At 37.9% G+C, this 19,003-nt stretch overlaps 2 protein-coding genes across 7 annotated transcripts in view; one reads left to right on the plus strand and one right to left on the minus strand.

Moving 5' to 3' along the window:
* Positions 1 to 14,367, minus strand: part of cdk15 (cyclin-dependent kinase 15) — a 46,288-nt gene extending 31,921 nt beyond the window's left edge. Inside the window, exon 1 of the mRNA XM_007248874.4 lies at positions 13,975 to 14,367. Within this exon, the coding sequence (XP_007248936.2) occupies positions 13,975 to 14,020 (46 nt within the window). The 5' untranslated portion in view covers positions 14,021 to 14,367. The remainder of the gene's footprint in view (positions 1 to 13,974) is intronic.
* A 2,092-nt stretch (positions 14,368 to 16,459) lies between these two features.
* Positions 16,460 to 19,003, plus strand: part of als2b (alsin Rho guanine nucleotide exchange factor ALS2 b) — a 53,347-nt gene continuing 50,803 nt past the window's right edge. For 5 of the 6 annotated variants that reach the window (XM_049479317.1, XM_015605715.3, XM_049479316.1 and 2 more), the window contains exons 1-2: positions 16,460 to 16,649; positions 18,308 to 18,391. In XM_049479317.1, coding sequence (XP_049335274.1) covers positions 18,375 to 18,391 — 17 coding nt within the window. In that variant the 5' untranslated portion in view covers positions 16,460 to 16,649; positions 18,308 to 18,374. The remainder of the gene's footprint in view (positions 16,650 to 18,307; positions 18,392 to 19,003) is intronic. The other variant, XM_015605716.3, reaches the window with a different exon arrangement.

The following is a 19,003-nucleotide window of genomic DNA, read 5'->3' on the forward strand; positions in this document are numbered from 1 at the left end:
CAAAAAAGATGAAAAGTAAAAAAGTAAAAGAATGGAATAACAGGACACAGAAAAAAGAAATGTGTATCATTTTTTAAATTTTGATACCGATACCGATACAACACTTTTTGATGCCTTTTTCAAAAATAAAAAAAAAAATACAAAAAGTTATAATTATTCTCATACAACGTAATCTGGCAATGGCCCTCTCCAGCATAAGAACATCAAGAAAAAATTACAAGACAGTACGTTTTAAAATAATTTTTTCCTCCAAAAGGAATTTTATTTTGGATTTTATGGCTGCTGTAACAGCTTCCATTATTATTTTCCTTTGAGAGAGTGAAGTCATCCCCAAGGAGAAATAGCGCAAGGGAGAGAGGCAGGTCCTGCTCCAGCAAAGTGGATATATATATATATATATATATATATATATATATATAAATATATATATATATATATATATATATATAGACAAAGTAAGTGTGAGAGAGGGAGCAAGTTCGCGTTTCTGTGAGCACTCTTGTGTAGGGTGTAAAAGAGGAAGGGATACAATACGAAATTAGAAAACATGATGTTGGGAATAACAGCAGGACCAGACAAGAAAATGAAAAGACAAGATTATCGAGATACAAAATGGGATGAAAAGAAAGAAAAAACAGGATGAAATAAAATGACAATATGAAGATAAGAACAGGAAAGAAAAAATATTACAGGACATGCAAGATAAGTGAAAGGAAAGACATGATGAAAGGACAAGGCAGTACACAAAAACAATGTAAGGAAATTACAGGACATGAAAAGACATGAAAAGAACAAGGCAGTACAGAACAAAGATGAAAAGAAAAATACAGGAAAGGAAAAGGAAAAAAACAAGGCAGGACAGAAATGTAGAGTGACAGGACATGCCAGACGACTGAAAGGAAGGAACGGGACAAGAAAAGACATAATGAAAGGACAAGGCAGAAAAATAGATGTAAGAAATGGACAGGACATGCAAAGCCATGATGAAAGGAAAGAACGAGACATGAAAATACATGATAAAAGGACAAGGAAGTACAGAAAAATACATGTAAGAAAAGGACAGGACATGACATGAAAGGGCATGATGAAAGGACAAGGCAATACAGAAAATGGATGAAAGGAAAGTACAGGAAAGGAATAAAAGGACAAGGCAGGACAGACAAAAGGTGTAAGGGATAGACAGGACATGAAAAGACATAATAAAGGACAATGCAGTACAGAAAAACAGGACAAAATGGAATTACAGGACATGCCAGATGAATGAAAGGAAAGAATGGGACATGAAAAGACTTAAGGAAGCTTAAGGAAGTACAGAAAAAGGATGTAAGGAAGGACAGGACATTACATGAAAAGGCATAATGAAAGGACAAGGCAGGAAAATACAGGAAAATAATAAAGAGTGAAAGGATAAGGTAGGACAGAAACAAAGAGTGAAAGGACAGGACAGGATGAAAGGAAAAAAGGAACCAACATAAAAGGAAATGACAGCAGAGAACAGGGCAAAAATGGGCACGACCTGAAATAAGGCCTGGAGAAAACGCAAATAGGACAGGAGAGGACACAAAAAGACAAGAAAGGACGAAGCAGGAAATAAGAGAAAAGGCAGAGAGAGAGAGAGAGCAAAGGGCCAGATGGCACACCTGTGACATTCAGAAAGAGAACAGGTGTCATCGCACTGAGCAACCACATGACACGTGTAACACAGAGAGACTACCTGCTAAACACAAAGATGAGATAAAAGCACAGGGCTACACAGGGCAGCAGTGGAGAGGAGGAGAGGGATCAGAGGACAAATGAAGGGAGGACAGTACAAAACACAAGAGAGATTGAAAAAAGAGAGAACAGGACAATATGGGGCAAGACAGGAAAAAAGAGGAGAGGAGACAAGGCAGGGAAGCAGATAATATGAATGGAGAGGATGGTCTGAGAGAAAAGAAATGAGGAGATGAGGAAGTGACAAGACAAAAGAGGAGTTAAGGAAGAGGAGAGAATAGGACAGGTTGATGAGAGTGCAAGAGTTTAGAGAACAGAAATAGTGAGCACCAAACAGTACAGAAAAAAAGAGAAGACGAGGAACTGTGAACAGAGGACAGGAAAAGAGAGGAGAGAAGAAAATTAGATGGATTGAAAGAAAATGAGTGGACAGCAGTGGGGAAAAGAAGAGTAAAATTTAAAGGAAAGGACATGACAAGACAGAGGAGGAGATAACAGAAGAAGAGAAGACAGGAGTTGAGAGAAAATACATTTGGAGGAGAGGATGAGACGGAACAAAAGAGTAGAGAGGAAAAGTGAGGGACTGAGAAGACCGGAGAGCAGAGGAGAAGAGTTGGAAAGAAAGAAGGGCACAAAATAGAACAAGACAAAGCAAGGGAGAGAATAATAAAAGAGGAGCAGATAAAAAGTGAATGACATGGAGGTGACGAGATAAGACAGGGCAGAAGAGAAGAAGAGTAGACAAAACAAAAGGGATGATAAGGAAAGGACAAAAAAAAGGAGGGGACAGGACAAGACAAGGCAAGAAAAGGGGACGAGATAATAGAGGAAGAGATGAGAGTGACGGGGAAAACAGGAGGAGAAGGGATGGGAGGAGACAAAAAAAGGAGGAGAAGACCAGAAAAGATTTCAGAATAGAAAGATTACGAGGAGAGACAATGGATATAAGGAGAGAGGAGTGGACAGAAAATGAGAAGAAGGGAAAGGTAGAAGAGGACATTACTGGGAAAGAGAATGAGATGAGAGCGATGGGGAAGACAGGACATAGAAGTGTTGAGAAGGATGAGGAGGAGAAGTGTTGAGAAGGATGAGGAGGAGACAAGATAAAAGCAAATGAGGGGAGAAGAGAGTTGTCAAATCAGGTTTTCTGCAGGGGTGATTTGGCTGTTGAGGGCTTATTTAAGAGGGTAAGAGAGGATAACTAAAGCAGAAATATAGAGATGGAGTGAGTATATGGCTCTTGCTCAGTATCTCTGCAGCAGGCCATTAGTTACAGTGGAGAAGCAGAGATATGTGATTTGATTTGACAGATGGAGGTGCTGAGACGAACCGCTTCTGGAGAACTTTCTAAAAAATGTTAAAAATGACAGTTTTTTTAAACACTGGGGAATGACATGACTTCTCTAGCTTCATTCGATAAGTATAGGGTGTTTTAATGTCTGAAGGCCTAATACCTGCTGTATATTTTGCTTCCTAAATTTCACTGGTAGTTTAAAAACTCACAGGGTGACAACCAAAGCTAAAATAGTCATTAAAAGCTTTAGACAACCAAGATAAGCATGAATAATCCGCCAGAGCTGGGCCTACCCTGGTGAAAAAAAATATATACTTAATTGTACTAAAAACATATTAAGAAATGTCTAAGTATGCTGTAAATATACAGATTTATGTACTTACTTAAAATATATTAAAAGTACATAAATATTATGCTTTCATCAAATGTTTGAAAGTAAACTTTTATCATACTTTTTAAAAAGTACAATATAGTGTATTAAAAAAAATAGACTACTATGAAGTACACTTTTTGTACTGTAAATGTAATTTAATATACTTCTACAATACTTATTTATAAATATACTTTTGTACATTTTAGCAAAGTGTGTTAAAAAACAATTGTTACAGTAGTTTACTTAAAACAAAATGTATCATGTAACTTTTTAGAAAGTAAATTAAATTACTACATTTAAAAAAATGTAGTACAGTATATTAAAATATATTTTTATACCCAACAAAGTATACTAGAAGTATGCTACTAACAAAAGAGAGGAATAAGAAGCATATTTGTACTCTAATGTAAATATACTTAACGTCAATTCTTAGTACATTCCTAATATACCCTGGTATTTAATAGTGATACAGTTGTAATACTCATTAAATGTATTACAATTTTACTGTAAGCATATTTAAATATGGGGTTACACACATGAAGAATGTTTAAATGTACAGTTAAGTACTCTTAGCACAATTTAAGTAATACTTTTGTACTATTTTTATACAATTAAAGTATAATAAGTACAAAAAAAGTTGTTCATTTTTAGCACTTTTAGCTCAGACAGTTGGCAAAGTGGCTCAGGTCAGTAGTAATATACTAATAATATGCTAATAATACTAATATTAGTAATATACTCATCAACTCCGATGTTGGCACTTGCAGCAAAAGCCCAAATGCACATCAAATACCACACTTCAAGCCTGAGTTGTATTGCTGCATCGTTTTCGTGATTCTGGTTTAATGCTCAGTAACAACCCAAATTATTTTTGCTATGTTGAAAAAAGCATGATATCATCTAACTATAGATGTTGACACATAAATGAACAGGTCAAGTGACTAAAGCAAGAGGCAATTAACTAAAAAAACTGGGGACCAGAGGGAATACTCCAGATTTCATTTACTAAAAACAATTCTTGGCACAGACACTGAGACTAAAATAGAGCCACAACTCCTGAAGTGTCCACAACTCATGTCCTGAAGTGAATGTTCATGGGTGGCCGCCAGAAGTGGCCTGCTGCAACACCACCTCAAGGGCACATCCTTGTAGTATTAAAGGTGTATTTCTGCTAAAATCCACTTTTTCATGTTCTTTGTGAAATACTATAGGGCTCTCTGAGTTGTATATGGATGCTGCAAATGAAATTCTTTCTCAACCTCCATTGTCTGCAGTAGCTAGTAAAAGAAAATTTTCAGAAAAACGAGTCGATCAGGAAAATCAGTGTCTACATCAACCCATGAATTCATGGCCTCACCCACTTTGGATCACAACCTTTTCAGATAGGAGCTAACAGTGCTAGGAACAGCGGTTCAGTTCGTTCCTGTGTTATTTGTGCAAATAACACATTAGTGTTACATGCTTTGCAAGTACAAGTGAGATAAGTATGTGTATGTTTAAAAAAGTTCTGTTTACACCTCCTCTCCACTCCTTCATGGGACTAAAGCACCATTATACCGAAGCACCGGAGCACTTTTTTTTCCCCCCAAAAAAAACGACTTACATGGCATTCATTCACACTAGAGACCACAACAAGACATTTAAATATGGATGAATGTCACAAGATTTATTTCAATCCAGTGTTGCATTAATTTTTCACCAAGATCTTGCAGCATTGATGATGGTAGAGTCTGACCACTGCACAAAGTCTTCTCCAGAACATCCCAAAGATTCTCAATGAGGTTTAGATCTGGACTCTGTGATGAACTCTAAATCCATGTGTGAAAATGATGATCTCATGCTCCCTGAACCACTCTTTCACAATTCCAGCCACATAATTCCTGGCATTGTCATCTTGGAATATTTCCGTGCCATCAGGAAGAAAAAAATCCATTGATGGAATAACCTGGTCTATATTCAGTATATTCAGGTAGTCAGCTGACCTCATTCTTTCAGCACATATTGTTGCTGAACCTAGACCTGCAGCATTAACCCCACATCATTTACTTACTTAAATCCAGGTGCAGATTTTTGTTTGGCCAGGCAGTGTACGTTACAATCTAATGAAAAATAATTGCTTGTACACTGATAATAGTGTCCAAGATTTGACTTATCTAACTGTTTTTTGTTCAGTTTACATTTCCCTATGCATAGAGTACTGTCTCCACTAGCTAAAAGCAAGTAAGTAAGTAAGTAAACAGAAAATAGTGCCCCTCAAAACCATAAATAACTCTGTTGGTTCTGCTTATTTCAGTCTGTCATTAAATCAGCAAGCTAACTTGCATATTAACATAGCAAAATCCAATACATAAAATTAAGAGCAAAATTTTATGTACTGTTTATGGCATGAAGACGAATTTTAGACATTTTAAGACAAATAAGCCAATTACGTTTTTAAGCTAAATGGAAGTTTTAGGCCTCGCAGCTCCAGTACAAAACTACAGCAGCAAAGTTGAGACACCCAACTGTGTCTTGTGTCTTGGCTGACAACATTCAGGGTACATCATATTACATTTACACATTTGGCAGACATGAGGGAGAAACTGTGTACATTTGAATTTTTGCCAAACCATCACTTTAAGTGAAAAGATAATGTTGTTGTCTTTGGATTTATGGGTACATTCTAAACAGATGCATCTAAAATAGGCCTTTCCTGGCATTCTGACTCTCTTTTGTCTGTCTTTCTGAGCTGACTGTTTTGTTTTCTATATCCCACTCTGTCTGTCTTCTCTTCCTCTGCAGAGATATTCATGAAAGAAAGAGAAAGAAAGAGAAAAAAACGAGAGAGAGAGAGAACGGGAGAGAGAACCAGGCTCAAAGTGCCTATAACTCATGCTCCAACGCACTCAGTGTTCAGTGCTCAAAAACACACAGGCAAGGCTTTTCCCCATTTTTACCTCTCTCCATTCTTCCTCACCTCCTTTCACCCATCTCTCTTCCTTTGTGTATCCATCTTTTCATCTCCCTCATGCTTTTACATCCATCGTATCTTTTCTACCTCGTCAAAACCTGCATCCTTCTTCTTACCTGTGTATTGTTTTTTGTCTTTTCTGCAAAGATAAATATATTAATTCTAAGAACAGAGTGGTCTTGTAGGTCTTCCTGGGAGCTTTTCTGCCCATGACAGCTTTTACTGGTTACCAGAGCCACTGCAGTGTTGTGAATGGTGCTGAAACTGCGAACATGAAGAGATATCAAAATGGCAAACCCAGATTTTTAAACCCAGATTTTCTGTGCTCTTTCACTCACCGTAAAATCAAAGAAACGCTGCTGGATAAAAAAAAGCATGAAAGAGTCGTTGCTGAAGTAATCAGATTCATTAGCTCTTAAAAAAATGCTTTACCACATGCTCAGTGAATTTATCCATTCTCACCAGAGAGATCTCTAAAGATGTTTTCACACTAGCATTTTTTCCAGAAGCCAGTGTGCTTGCTCTGTGAGTCATTCAGACATAATTCCCGTAGCCTAATTTACCAATATTTAAGCTGTTGATCATTGTTCGCTTTGTTTCTGTTCCCGTTTCTTCTCCAGTGTTGCAATATTAATTAACATCATTCTGGACAGATTTCACTCATTTAAACAGCCCAACACAAAATTCTTGAATCTTGAATCAAAATTGCTCAGTTTTAACGTTCTAATTACTAAAAAATGGCAGGGTTAATTCGGGCTTGGGCTCAAAAGGACAGTGTATGGGCCAGGTAGGGCTCGGAGAGAATGTGCATGGGCTTGGCCTGGGTGGGGCTGAATATGTTGTGCCCGATCTAAGCTCTAATATATAGTCCCTCTGGTTTCTGTGTTCCCTTGTCAGTTCTTGTATGTTTTCATGTCGGTTAGGCTGCTCATTCCATGTCTCAGTGTCATGGTGTGCACAGAATACAGACACTCGCAGATGCAGTAAAACGGGTTGTTTATTAAAATAGCAGGCAGAAAAAAGGGTAGTCGTACAAACAGAGTTAGAGCACCGAAAAACAGAAGCAACGTAGGAATAACCATACCATGAGTGAGAGACAGTCCAGAGTTCAAACACAAGCAGGCCAACATCAGAGGAAATCCAAAATCGAACAAACGTGAAACAGTCCAGGTCATACACAAAAAAAAATCCACAATCAGAGATAATCCAAAAATCGGCGTCGAGAAAAACAAAACAAGGTCATACACGAAGATAACAGAGACAAAAGATAGTAACGCTTAGTAATGAGGAAAATCCAACAATACCCGGCACAGAAGTGTGTGAGAGGTGTCCTTAAATAGTGCCAGACTAATATTCGGGGCTTCCTGGTTGGAGCAGGTGAGGTGACGTGTGACTAGGTGTGTGCGTGTCAGCGGGTGGTGCGTTCTGGGTAATGTAGTTGTTAGACTGAGAACCTCTGTCAGAGCTGGGTGCGTGAGAAACAGAGGAGCTAACAGCACCAGATGTGACACTCAGTTTATTTCTTGTTTTGTTAGTTAGTCCTGTTTGTTTATTCATCCTGTTTTTGTCTTTATTTCTTTGGTTTATTTCTATTTCATTAAATATATATTTTAATTACTCATTAAATATTTATGTATTTGTGTCTGCCTCCGCATCTTTCTTGCTGCCACCTGACATTGGTATGTTTGGTCGAGTACTAATCTCTGGTCCTCCTGAAAGTGGTGTTCTGGTGCACTTCTGTGGTCAGCTGCAGGTGTGGAAGCTTTCCACATGTGAAATTGTGCAATTGGTAACTGCTTTGAATTATTGTGTTACTTCACCTTCCATCAGTATAATAACACCTAAGTAAAAAATGACTAATAATGGCCAATAAGCCATAAGCTTTGTAGAGTGAGTACTCGCACTGACAGCATGATGATAAACGCTCGTCTTGTGCTGGGCTGCAGAGATATGGTTAGTTAACCATACTTGGGGCCACATAACTGTTCAGTGGGAGGGCTTGAAGTCTAACGGATCTGCCTTTTGATTAAGCAACATAAAAAATATAAACAGAAACCGCAATCGGGCTAACACATTTGTACCAGCACAGAAGAATGCAGCACAGCATTAGTAACAATTAGGCACTGGAAAGTGGTCCTAAAAAGTTAAAAAAATTAGTTAACTCTGCTGCCATCTTTGCAAAGCCACTGGGCAGATATATCCACTCACACAAGACAAGCCTCCTATCTGTTTGAATGGGAAAATGCAGAAAAAAAAACAAGATTTTTCAGCTTGTTATGGCTACTGCGCTTGCACAGATCTCCACATTGAGGGAGGCTTCCTCACTAGCAGGCTGATCTACCTCCACTCGCAAGCAGAGCAAACAGAAAGCTGCTTCACTCATTTTATTGATGGGTGAGATTTAATCCTTGAAATTATGCTGGCTTGAGTGTTACAAGAACTCTGTAGCCCTAATAACTGACATGCCTTTGTGAGAACCATGGCAAGATCTTCAGCTTGAGCCACTTTAGCCAGATCGGTGTGGGTTTTGAGGTGCGTTTAGGATCATTATCCTCCCGTAAAACCTTTTTTCTTTAGATGTTTATGAAAGGAGTTATGTTTTCTTACATATTTGGCTGGGAAAACACAAAGGTTTGGCCTTTCCCGCCAATTTCTTTCTATCTCCATTCTTCCTCACCTCCTTTCACCTCCTTCCTTTGTCTTTCCATCTGTTTGTCTCCCTCATGGTATTCCATCCATCTCATCTTTCATATTCTGCCTCCTCAAAACCTGTGTCCCTCTTCACATCTGTGTATTTATTTATTTATTTATTGCTCATACAGCTCCGTCTCTCTCTCTCTCTCTCTCTCTCTCTCTCTCTCTCTCTCTCTCTCTCTCTCTCTCTCACTCTTTCTCTCCCTCATTCTCTGTCACTCTCTATTTCCCTGTATAGCCCACAGGGTTTGCAGGCTGATCAGCATTCTGTAGCTGCGTGTGTGTGTGTTGGCTGCTGAGAGACAGTAAGTGGACAGCTCTGTGTATTGCACTGCACAGCCGGCTGTCTGTCACTGCAGACCAGGACAGCAGGGGTGATCTCCTGGCACAAAGCTAAGATTTCCGCACACAGTCTTACTTTCTGTGTAGAATTTGCTGTGTAGAGTTCTGCTATGTGATCTATGAAATGGCTTCTTTACCATTTGTTTTTGCACTATAAGGCGCACTAAAAATCCTTTAATTTTCCCAAAAATGTTCAGTGCGCCTTTTAATCCAGTGCACCTTATGTATGAATTTTAACAGTCAGGTTGTAAGTAGCAGTAAAGCCACTCCGCTTGTAAAAGAGTTGTAGTGAAGTTTCTCTTTTGCACCGAGGCTGGAGCAGCATTAGCTAATATCACCCTGGCTTACTGGAACGACTAGCGGTTAGCTGATAATGCTAATGCTCCAGCTTTAGTACTGGAAAAATTTGTGTATCTAAGCTTACTGTGAAAAAACGAAAGCACTTTACTCATCCGAATAAACAGTTTTCAGTAGAAAAGTCTGTGTAGATTAACATCTAGTGCTCGTTTGACTTTAAAAGAAAGTCTTTTTTTATTAGCTTAGTCTTTTTTACTATGTTATAGCTTAGCTTTACTTAACTTAGTTAGCTATCCCCCTCCCACCACCACCCAGAGGTGAGACCTGCTGAATTTGAAGTTTCTTATAGTGTCTCTTAAAATGCACGTGTTAGCTAAGCAAGTTACAATTACAAGATAATAAATACAGTCACCCCTGCTGGCTGGTGCTCAAGCAAAAGGTGCCTCACCTTAATTTAGACTGAGGACTCCTTCCAGAGAAAACTTGAAGACTTTTACCCTAACTGTCCTTATCTCCACTGGAAATGATGAGAGAAATCCCATCACAAGCAGCCATTGGAGATGCAATTAAAACTTGGTTTTGTATCATTTTGTAATCACTCAGGATGTATCGTAGTGCCAGGTGTGAGCAAGACCTGTAAGTTCAGTGGAGCTGTATGAGACCAGACCTCTCCCAGAACTGCGTTAGCTGTGTAACCCAAGTCATACTTGTGTAAAATCCTATAATATTACTCTACCTTCTCAGTGCACATACTTTTCATGCTTTCACTTCAGCTTGTCATCAAATGCATGTGTAGTTCATGAGAGGAATCTAAAAGCTGATTTGTAGTTATGGCTTTAAAAGTGAATTATGCTCCGGAACATTAGGGGGAGCCCAGCAGCAAAAATAGCAATTTTCGCATTATTCCACTTAAAATAGGTAAACATGTAAACAGCTGAGCTCCAGTGTCAGGGCTGCATGTTAGGTAGGCTGCATTTATCGGCTGCTATATTCATGGCTGCTCTAAAATGAAGGAAACTTTGTATACAGCATTAGGAGAAATTCATTCCATATTTTTGAGTGACTTAAAGGACTCTGAGGATCTGATCTGATCTCTGAACTGATGCATCCTTCACAGCTTTGGGTGCCTAAAATTCCCTACACACGTCCAACGTGAGGGGAAAAAAGGAAAACGGCAGAGCGAAAACGGGATGAAAATTGAGGGAAAAAAGGTTAAGGTGCAGAGTTTTTTTCTACTTTTTAATAAAATATTTAAGAAATATTTCTGTAAAGTGAAATGAAAAAGCATGTCAGAGTTTTTCAGCGGCTCAGTGTGATCATGTGACATCCCCACAAAGCGTACCTCCTACATCAACAGCAGCCTATAATTTGGAATGCAGATAATGTGTTGTTTTTTTCATTACATCACAACAATGTAAAAAATTGCCAGTTTTTGCAGCCTAGTTCTTACTACATGGACTTGGGGACGAACACAACATTCACCTTAAAACTCTCACAGCATTTAAATAGTACATATTATTATTATATACATTTTTAATGTTAGGACAGTTAGTTGCATGATGTGGGCCCTTTAAATGTGCATGGCTCAATAATGTTACAGCCAAGTGTGCTGATAAGCTTCAAGCGTAGGAGAGCAGGATGTAGAATGATATGGAAGGCAGATATGGGATCTAAATGCTAACAAGCTGTTTTACCAGCACTAGAACTGGAACACTTCATTTCTGTGTGAATGTTCTGGTTTATTGACGTGTAGCCAAGCCCAGAGCTATTTGCTATCATTCCTCAGCATAGATTGTATTTAGCATTCATTTAGCATTCATGATGTAACACAAAACAGCGGAACATTACATCAGACAACATGACACTGCAATATATATGAAGCAAATAAACAGGAAAATAAATATACTTAATGGCTACTTTGGTTTTAACATCTACCATGTTGGTGTGGACTAAAGCATTTGATCCCAAACCATGACATTTTTAAGGTTTCACTAAATCTTAAGCTCAAGAAACACTTTCTAATGAACTGCTTGACACCTGGATCAGGTGTGTTGGGAACAAGTGGACAGAGCAGGAAGTCCTCCAGGACCAGGGTTGGAAACATCATGGGGAACAACACTTATCTACCTTGTGCCTTGTGGGAAACTAGAATTCAGTTTCCTACCTGAGTAAGTACACCATGCTTCACTACCAAGCTGAGTTCATACAATAGATTTTTTTTATCTGGGTGAATGTAGGTCATGAAGTCATGTGACCAAAATGTACTCTAGAAAAAACAGAATGTTTACTATCAACGGTCAACATGATGTGAAAAAGTCAAAAAAGCTGATGTTGATACTTTGGTTGTATCTAAAATGCAAGACTTGCTGCCCACACTTTTAAAAACTCTTTCACTCACAGTGCAGTGATACGTCCTGATGCTGCCAAAGTTTTGCTAGCTCACTGCTAGAGATAAGCCTTTAGCTATGTTATCATTAGCTAACAGAGATGTATAGTAATAATGTAGAACTACTTTACTACTGTACTGAAGTATATGAACTAAGTATTATTTATCGCCTACTTCCACTTCCTACATTTGTATGTGCTGAATTGTTACTCGTTAGTTATACAAATGTTTGAAATCATTTCAAACCCACATTATTACTGTCAGAGCGGTGGATGGAACTCTCACAGGGTTTGATGAAGCTCCTCATCATTGAGCGAATCAAGCGATCAAGCTGTGTTATCAGAAGATCGCAAATGCTACCCATTCTGCCTTTCACTCTGCTGCCTACCTGCACTGAGAAAGTTTCAAGTTGGAAGAACCATGTTGAAGAACAAGGAATTGTGAGCATCCATTAACCTAAACATCTGAAATAATATAAACAATATGATATTTAAACTACAGACTATAGTTTCTGTAATACCTATATACTTTATAATAACACAATACTTGTACTTTTACTTTCAGTACTTCAGTAGTAAATAAAAGTAGAATAAACTACTTGCAATACTTAAGTACATGGCATATTGAATACTTTAATATTTCCACTTAAATGTGGTGCTAAAAGACCACATCAACTTCTATTTAAGTAATTTTTTTGATTGAGCAAATACACAACCTAGTCAGTTGTATATCCCCAATCACTAGTGATGACCCAAAACAAGGAGGGTGTAGACTAGCACATGCCTCCTCCAACACATGTGAAGTCAGTCACTGCCTCTTTTTTGAACTGCTTCTGATGCAGCATTGCCGAGTAGCATCACAGCGCTCTCAGAGGAAAGCGCAGTGACTCGGTTCCGATACATCAGCTCACAGACGCAGCCTTGTGGTGACCGACATCACCCTAGGAGTGATGAGGAAAAGAGCACCATCTGCCCACCCAGAGGGAGCAAGGCCAACTGTGCCCTCTCAGGACTCTGGCAGCTGATGGCAAGCTACATGACCAGGATTTGAACCAGCAATATCCTGATCATGTGGCAGAGCTTTAGACCGCTGGACCACTCGGTATCCTAAAATGCATTATCTTCTGTACCACACATGCTAACAGCCTTCTGATGTTAAATTGACGTCTCGTTTCTGCTGGGCAACAAAATTCCTTGGACAAGACTCCTACTCCTATGTGCAACTACCTGTGCAAAATTATTCAAAGATAGTTCTCTGTGTAAGAAATTCTAACCTGTTTCCTCTAAGCATAAAACGCTCCTGAGCAGAAGTATCACTGTTGGCTGGATATTTTTGGTTCTCAACTAGAGTTGTGTATTGGCAAGGATAGGGCGATATGATATGTATCACAGTACAGGGGTTGAAATTTAATTAATTTCTATATATGACGATACTGTAATACTGGCATTGTATGAAAAACACACTCCATCATATTTATAAAATCTGAGTGAAAGAAAATGTACATTTTGTACAACAAATCATTAAAAATAAATACTGTGTTTTTGAGAATCGATAAAAGTATTGCAAAACATAAATGTTGCAATATTTAATATATCAATATTTCCTTACACCCTAATTCCCAACCCAGCAGTCAATGTTGTGCTGAGAATCATCCACTACGCAAATGATAACCTGTTCAGCGGTAGGGCAATGGTCAGGTAGGGCAATAGTCTCTTTCAATTTTCTATTGTAGTTGGTGAAGGTTAACTGTAGAACAACAGATGGGCATCAGTCATCAACTGGTCAAATCAAATGGTCATTTAATTGGTCCATATTACTCAGGCTCTGTGTTTATTTACCTCCAGCCTCGGATACAGACCGCAGTGTTAACAGAGGAGTTTAAGCCGTGCTTTGTTAGATTAATGTGTGTACTGGTGTGTACTCACCCAGACGCTGGAAGGCTTCAGTGGCAGCATGCCGGAGGTTATGCATGATGACAGTTCGGCTGGACCTTGGTGTGGTCAGTCCTCACAGCCAGCTGGACATTTCCAGGGATTTGGACCTGGTCAGAGGATCCACGTTCTGAACAATTCAGCTCATTCTTCAACACCTGCAGCATCCACACTGACAAGTGTGTCCTCTTCTCTCTCTATCCACTCTCTGCTTCTCTTCTTTCTGTCCCCTGCAGCTTTCACTGCTCCACTATGTGTGTGTGTGTGTGTGTGTGTGTGTGTGTGTGGTCACCAGCCAATCAGGACAGCTGGATGGGAGTCACCATGCAATTGGCTGGACTAAGATTGAGACTGTTGGTTGGTGTTTATTTTGAAATGCTGGAGCGCCTCACTGAGGGAGCCAAGTGTGTGTGTGTGTGTGAGAGAGAGAGAGAGAGAGAGAGAGAGAGAGAGAGAGAGAGAGAGAGAGAGAGAGAGAGAATTTGTTATCTCTATAATTCCACTAACCTTTAAGCACACCTGATAAGATTTAAAGGAGAACTCCACCAATTTTTCACAATGTAAAAAATATATGTACATGTAAACAGTAGGCCGATCAGATTTATTTATTTTTTTTTTTTTTGCAGATTTCTTTTACAGTGGTGGTAAATTGTAATATAGACAGAAATACAAAAAGTAATTCTGACCACAACCATTTATTTAAATATTTATTCAGCAGCCTTCCCTCTGCTTAATTATGATGTTGCTGTTGCTAAAAGAAATAAAAGCACATTTGTAGATATATTTATTTATTTTTTTTGCAATGTATATTTAGATATGTACAGAGGCACTAAATAGTTCAGACATCTAGCAACTCAGGTATAAGGAAAAAATAAATAAATATATAAATAATAATGATCTTTAGAGTATCCAGTTAATAATTTGCAATATCTTATGTTTATAATGTGCTTTGACATAATTGTTTAAATGTATGTTGAAGAAAATACTGATTCTAAACTTTGCTTTACTACCAAAACTCCTATCATTTTGTTGGCCTATGCCACTATTACCAAAAAGAGAGAAAGTCATAGGTGCTTTTTCCAGGGAAGAATGGCAAAAAAAATCCATCCAAACAGGAACCGATTTCAGCAGATCTATAAAGAAAGTGTTTACAGCTAGGTGGTGCTACTTACCAAAGGGGATGCTACCAGTGACCATGCAGAGTGCTCAATTTTCATCAACTTCATGCCTTTTGTAAACCAGGTAGCACACTTTAACTCGCTAGCTATTCACAGTAACAGATTATGAGTAGGGTTCCCAGACCTTTGCATGCCAAAGGTATACATGTATGTGTATACAAATTGGTATTAACCGGAACGTGATATTGTTTTTAGGTACATGCTGAGAAAGATTTAGGTTTGCATAAAAGCTATGTGCCTAATAAACTATGAATGCCAAAGCAGATTTAGCTTAAAATCACACCACTGAAATGTTATTATTAATTTAATCCATTCTGACTGGACATTTTTACCAAGACAATATGTGCTTAATGCTATTTTGATAGTCATGTTACCTAAATCTATGATTACATTTTTGTAAAAACAAAGAGATTTCTATAAATACATTTTAACTAGTAGAAATTGTGATTGCAGATCTACACTGCAATTCTGACTAGTAAAAGGTCCAGGTCCACATTACTGTAAATTATTTATGACTAGAACAAATGCTTATTTAAGATACCTCTAATTTAGTTTTGACTAGTAGTAATGTGCATTTAATTTATGTGTAATTATATTTATGTTTATGGAAACGTCACACTAGACCTCAAGCAGCTTGGACTGTGTACCTCTCCTCTCTTCCTCCAGACTCTTACTGCACTTTATGTTTCCCTCTGCTGACAACTTTAATGGAGATGCAGATTTCATTTTCCAGCAGGACTTGGCACACTGCCAAAAGTATCAATTGGTCTTATATAATATTATACATTTCTGAGACTGTGACATAAGCCATAATTATCAACAATAAAAGAAATAAAGGCTTAAAATAGATCACTCTGTGTGCACTACAACTGTATAAGTTTCACATTTTAAAACTGAATTACTAAAATAAAGTAACTTTTCAATGATATTCTATTTTTTTGAGATGCACTAGTAATTTTAGATAGTTGCAGTAAAATAGCTATAACATTAAAACTTAAATAGAGTTAAATTAAATGTAAATACTGTGACTAATCTCGAGCTATCTAAAGGGCTAAACTGCTAGCCATAAGAACACTATGTAGTAGTTAACTTTAGCTAAATTTGGCTAATATCTCCAGAGATATTACAGATAGGACAAATAGGCAAAAGTCACCAAAAGTCAAGACACCGAACATGTCTTGGCTAATTAACTTGTGGCAATAAAAACAATGTAAATATGTTAGTATGAGCTTCTCCTTTAACACAGCAGCTAAATCAGCAGCTAGCCTATCAGTCTGCTCTCTCCTACCTCCAGAGCGGTCGCTAGGCTGCCACAGAAAGCGAAGTCGTATCTGCCCCGCTGTGTTTGTCCCTTTTCTCACCCCGTCGATGAAAGGCTACCAACAACAGCCCCGTTTAGTTTCGCCCCGCAGATTTTACACACTTCACCCGTCCGGCGAGGATCCGGCGGTCCCGCCTCGGTTTTACCTGGATCGGCCGGCAGTCTGACGGGTAAGTTGCCGAGCCGCGCAGGGATTAAGTAGCTGTTAGCTAACCGACCCCGAACCCGCTGATAAACACGGGCAGCTTGGAGCCTCACCGCTGACTGAAAGGCGCTGTCATCATCAGCAACAACACCATCAGCAGCAGAGATAGCCTTATAGTGAACCCAACGCTAACTATCTACAGCTAAAAACAGCAGTAACAGCCGTGTTCTTTCCTGCAGTGCTTCTTTGTCTAAATAATCGGGTATTATTCCTAATATCATTTACTATAACGCTACAGCAGTAACCGACGAGCCGTCTGGAAGGTGTTTTGTTGTCCTGATGAAGCAGCTTTGAGTAAAAAGGGTCAGTTGAGTGACAGTTGTCCTGATCAGGGCTTTATGGCAGGTCTGTGTAAATTATTGTGTTTTTTACAATGATTAAAATAATGTATCATGATATTTATTCAGAATATAATTAATATTATAATTAATAATTTAAGTGACAGTATAATATTAGTCATATAATATATTATAATATATATAATAACAATTATTTTTTAATAATGTATAAAAATATATTTTATATATATTATACAGCTCTGGAAAAAGGTCAAGAGAGCACTTCAGTTTTTGAATCAGTTTTTCTGATTTTGCTATTTATAGATATTTGTTTGAGTAAAATAAACATTGTTGTTTTATTATATAAACTTCGGACAACATTTCTCCCAAATTCCAAATAAATAAATTGTTATTCAGAGCATTTATTTTCAGAAAAACGAGAAATGGCTGAAATAAAAAAGATGCAGAGCTTCCAGACCTCAAATGATGAAAAAAAAACAACTTTAGAAATCAATATTTGGTGGAATAACCCTGTTTTTTAATCACAGTTTTCATGCCTCTTGGCATGTTCTTCTCCAACAGTCTTTGGATCATTTTATGCCACTCCTGGTGCAGAAATTCTAGTGGTTTGATGGTTGTGATCATCCATCTTCCTCTTGATTTTATTTAAAAGGTATTCAGTTTGGTAAAATTAGAAAACTCATTATTAAATTCTTATAAAATAAGAAACTCATTATTTTTAGGTAGTCTCTTATTTTGTCCAGAGCTGTATATATAAATACAATATATAATATTAAATAATACAATGTGTAAATTATTATAATATTAACTTTATATGATATAAATAATATATAATATATATGTATAAATACCAATCCGCCAATGTCAGAGCACACCTGGCTCTTAAAGACAATGGAAAGTGACACACTTATTGATTAGTTTATTTCACATTACGCCCAAAACACACTCATGTTTAAATAAGATTTTGTCTCTCATTTAAGTTTAACATAATGCATTAGAAATTTTATAACTGAAATAATGTGCTGAAAGTCTAAGGTAGGGTGAACCAAACTAAAAAGAAAAAGAAGAAATAACAATGAACACATTTTTAAAGATGCTGATCATGTCCTAATCACTCTCCCGCTCTCACTGTCTCTTGCACACTCATGCTTTCTCTCTCTCCTTCAGGCACACTCACAGATTGTAAAAAAATATAAGAAAGCGAAAATAAAAGCAGTTTTATGACAGTCATTTAGGACAGTCATTTCACCTACTCCACCCCTTCAATTCCATTGAAGTTTGTTTGATATTGGGTGTGTAATATTGCCCATATGCTTGTGCACAGGCTGGTCGTCCAACCACAGTCATCAGCCATGCTGGTTCACCTTCTGTGATATGGGGAACGCTTAGAGATGGAGAAGCTGAAGAGGTAAGCTGAAATTGCATTTGCATGCTAGGCTACAGAGTATTTTTGTTTGGACGATTTTTGTTTATATTGTACTACTGTACTACTATACAGTTTTTTTGAAAAAAAAAAAAAATCCAGTGATGCAGTATAACGCTGCTTTAGTCATGTGGAGGAGTTGGGGTGGGGGAGAAACGATAGGATTTTGGCTGTTGCTCATGAATATATATACAAGCAAACATATTGCCTCTGATTGGCATACAGCACTGCGAGGCAGCGAGACGGACAACAGTTAGAAATGTTTTAAAAATAAAGACATTTTTACATGAATAACAGTCTTTGCAATGTCATATGTTACTTTACAACATGTGTAATAATGGCCTGCTAAGTGCAGTTCAGCCACTGATCTAGTCTTAGAGTCTCTGTAAAACGCAACATTCCCCGGAGATCCTATGTAAACATACTTACTTACACAGAGGTGGGTAGTCCAGGTCCAGAAAGTAAACAAACACATTGGGGTTTTGTTGGCTGAGCCTCAGCAGAGCCACCCAGGCACCCAGATAGGATTTTTACTTTTGTCTAGGGTAAACAGAACTTTTCTGAAAAGACACCTACCTATCTCAGTTGTACTTTGCT

The sequence above is a fragment of the Astyanax mexicanus genome, chromosome 5 (genome assembly GCF_023375975.1).
Source record: "Astyanax mexicanus isolate ESR-SI-001 chromosome 5, AstMex3_surface, whole genome shotgun sequence".
In the NCBI taxonomy this organism is placed as follows: Eukaryota; Metazoa; Chordata; class Actinopteri; order Characiformes; family Acestrorhamphidae; genus Astyanax; species Astyanax mexicanus.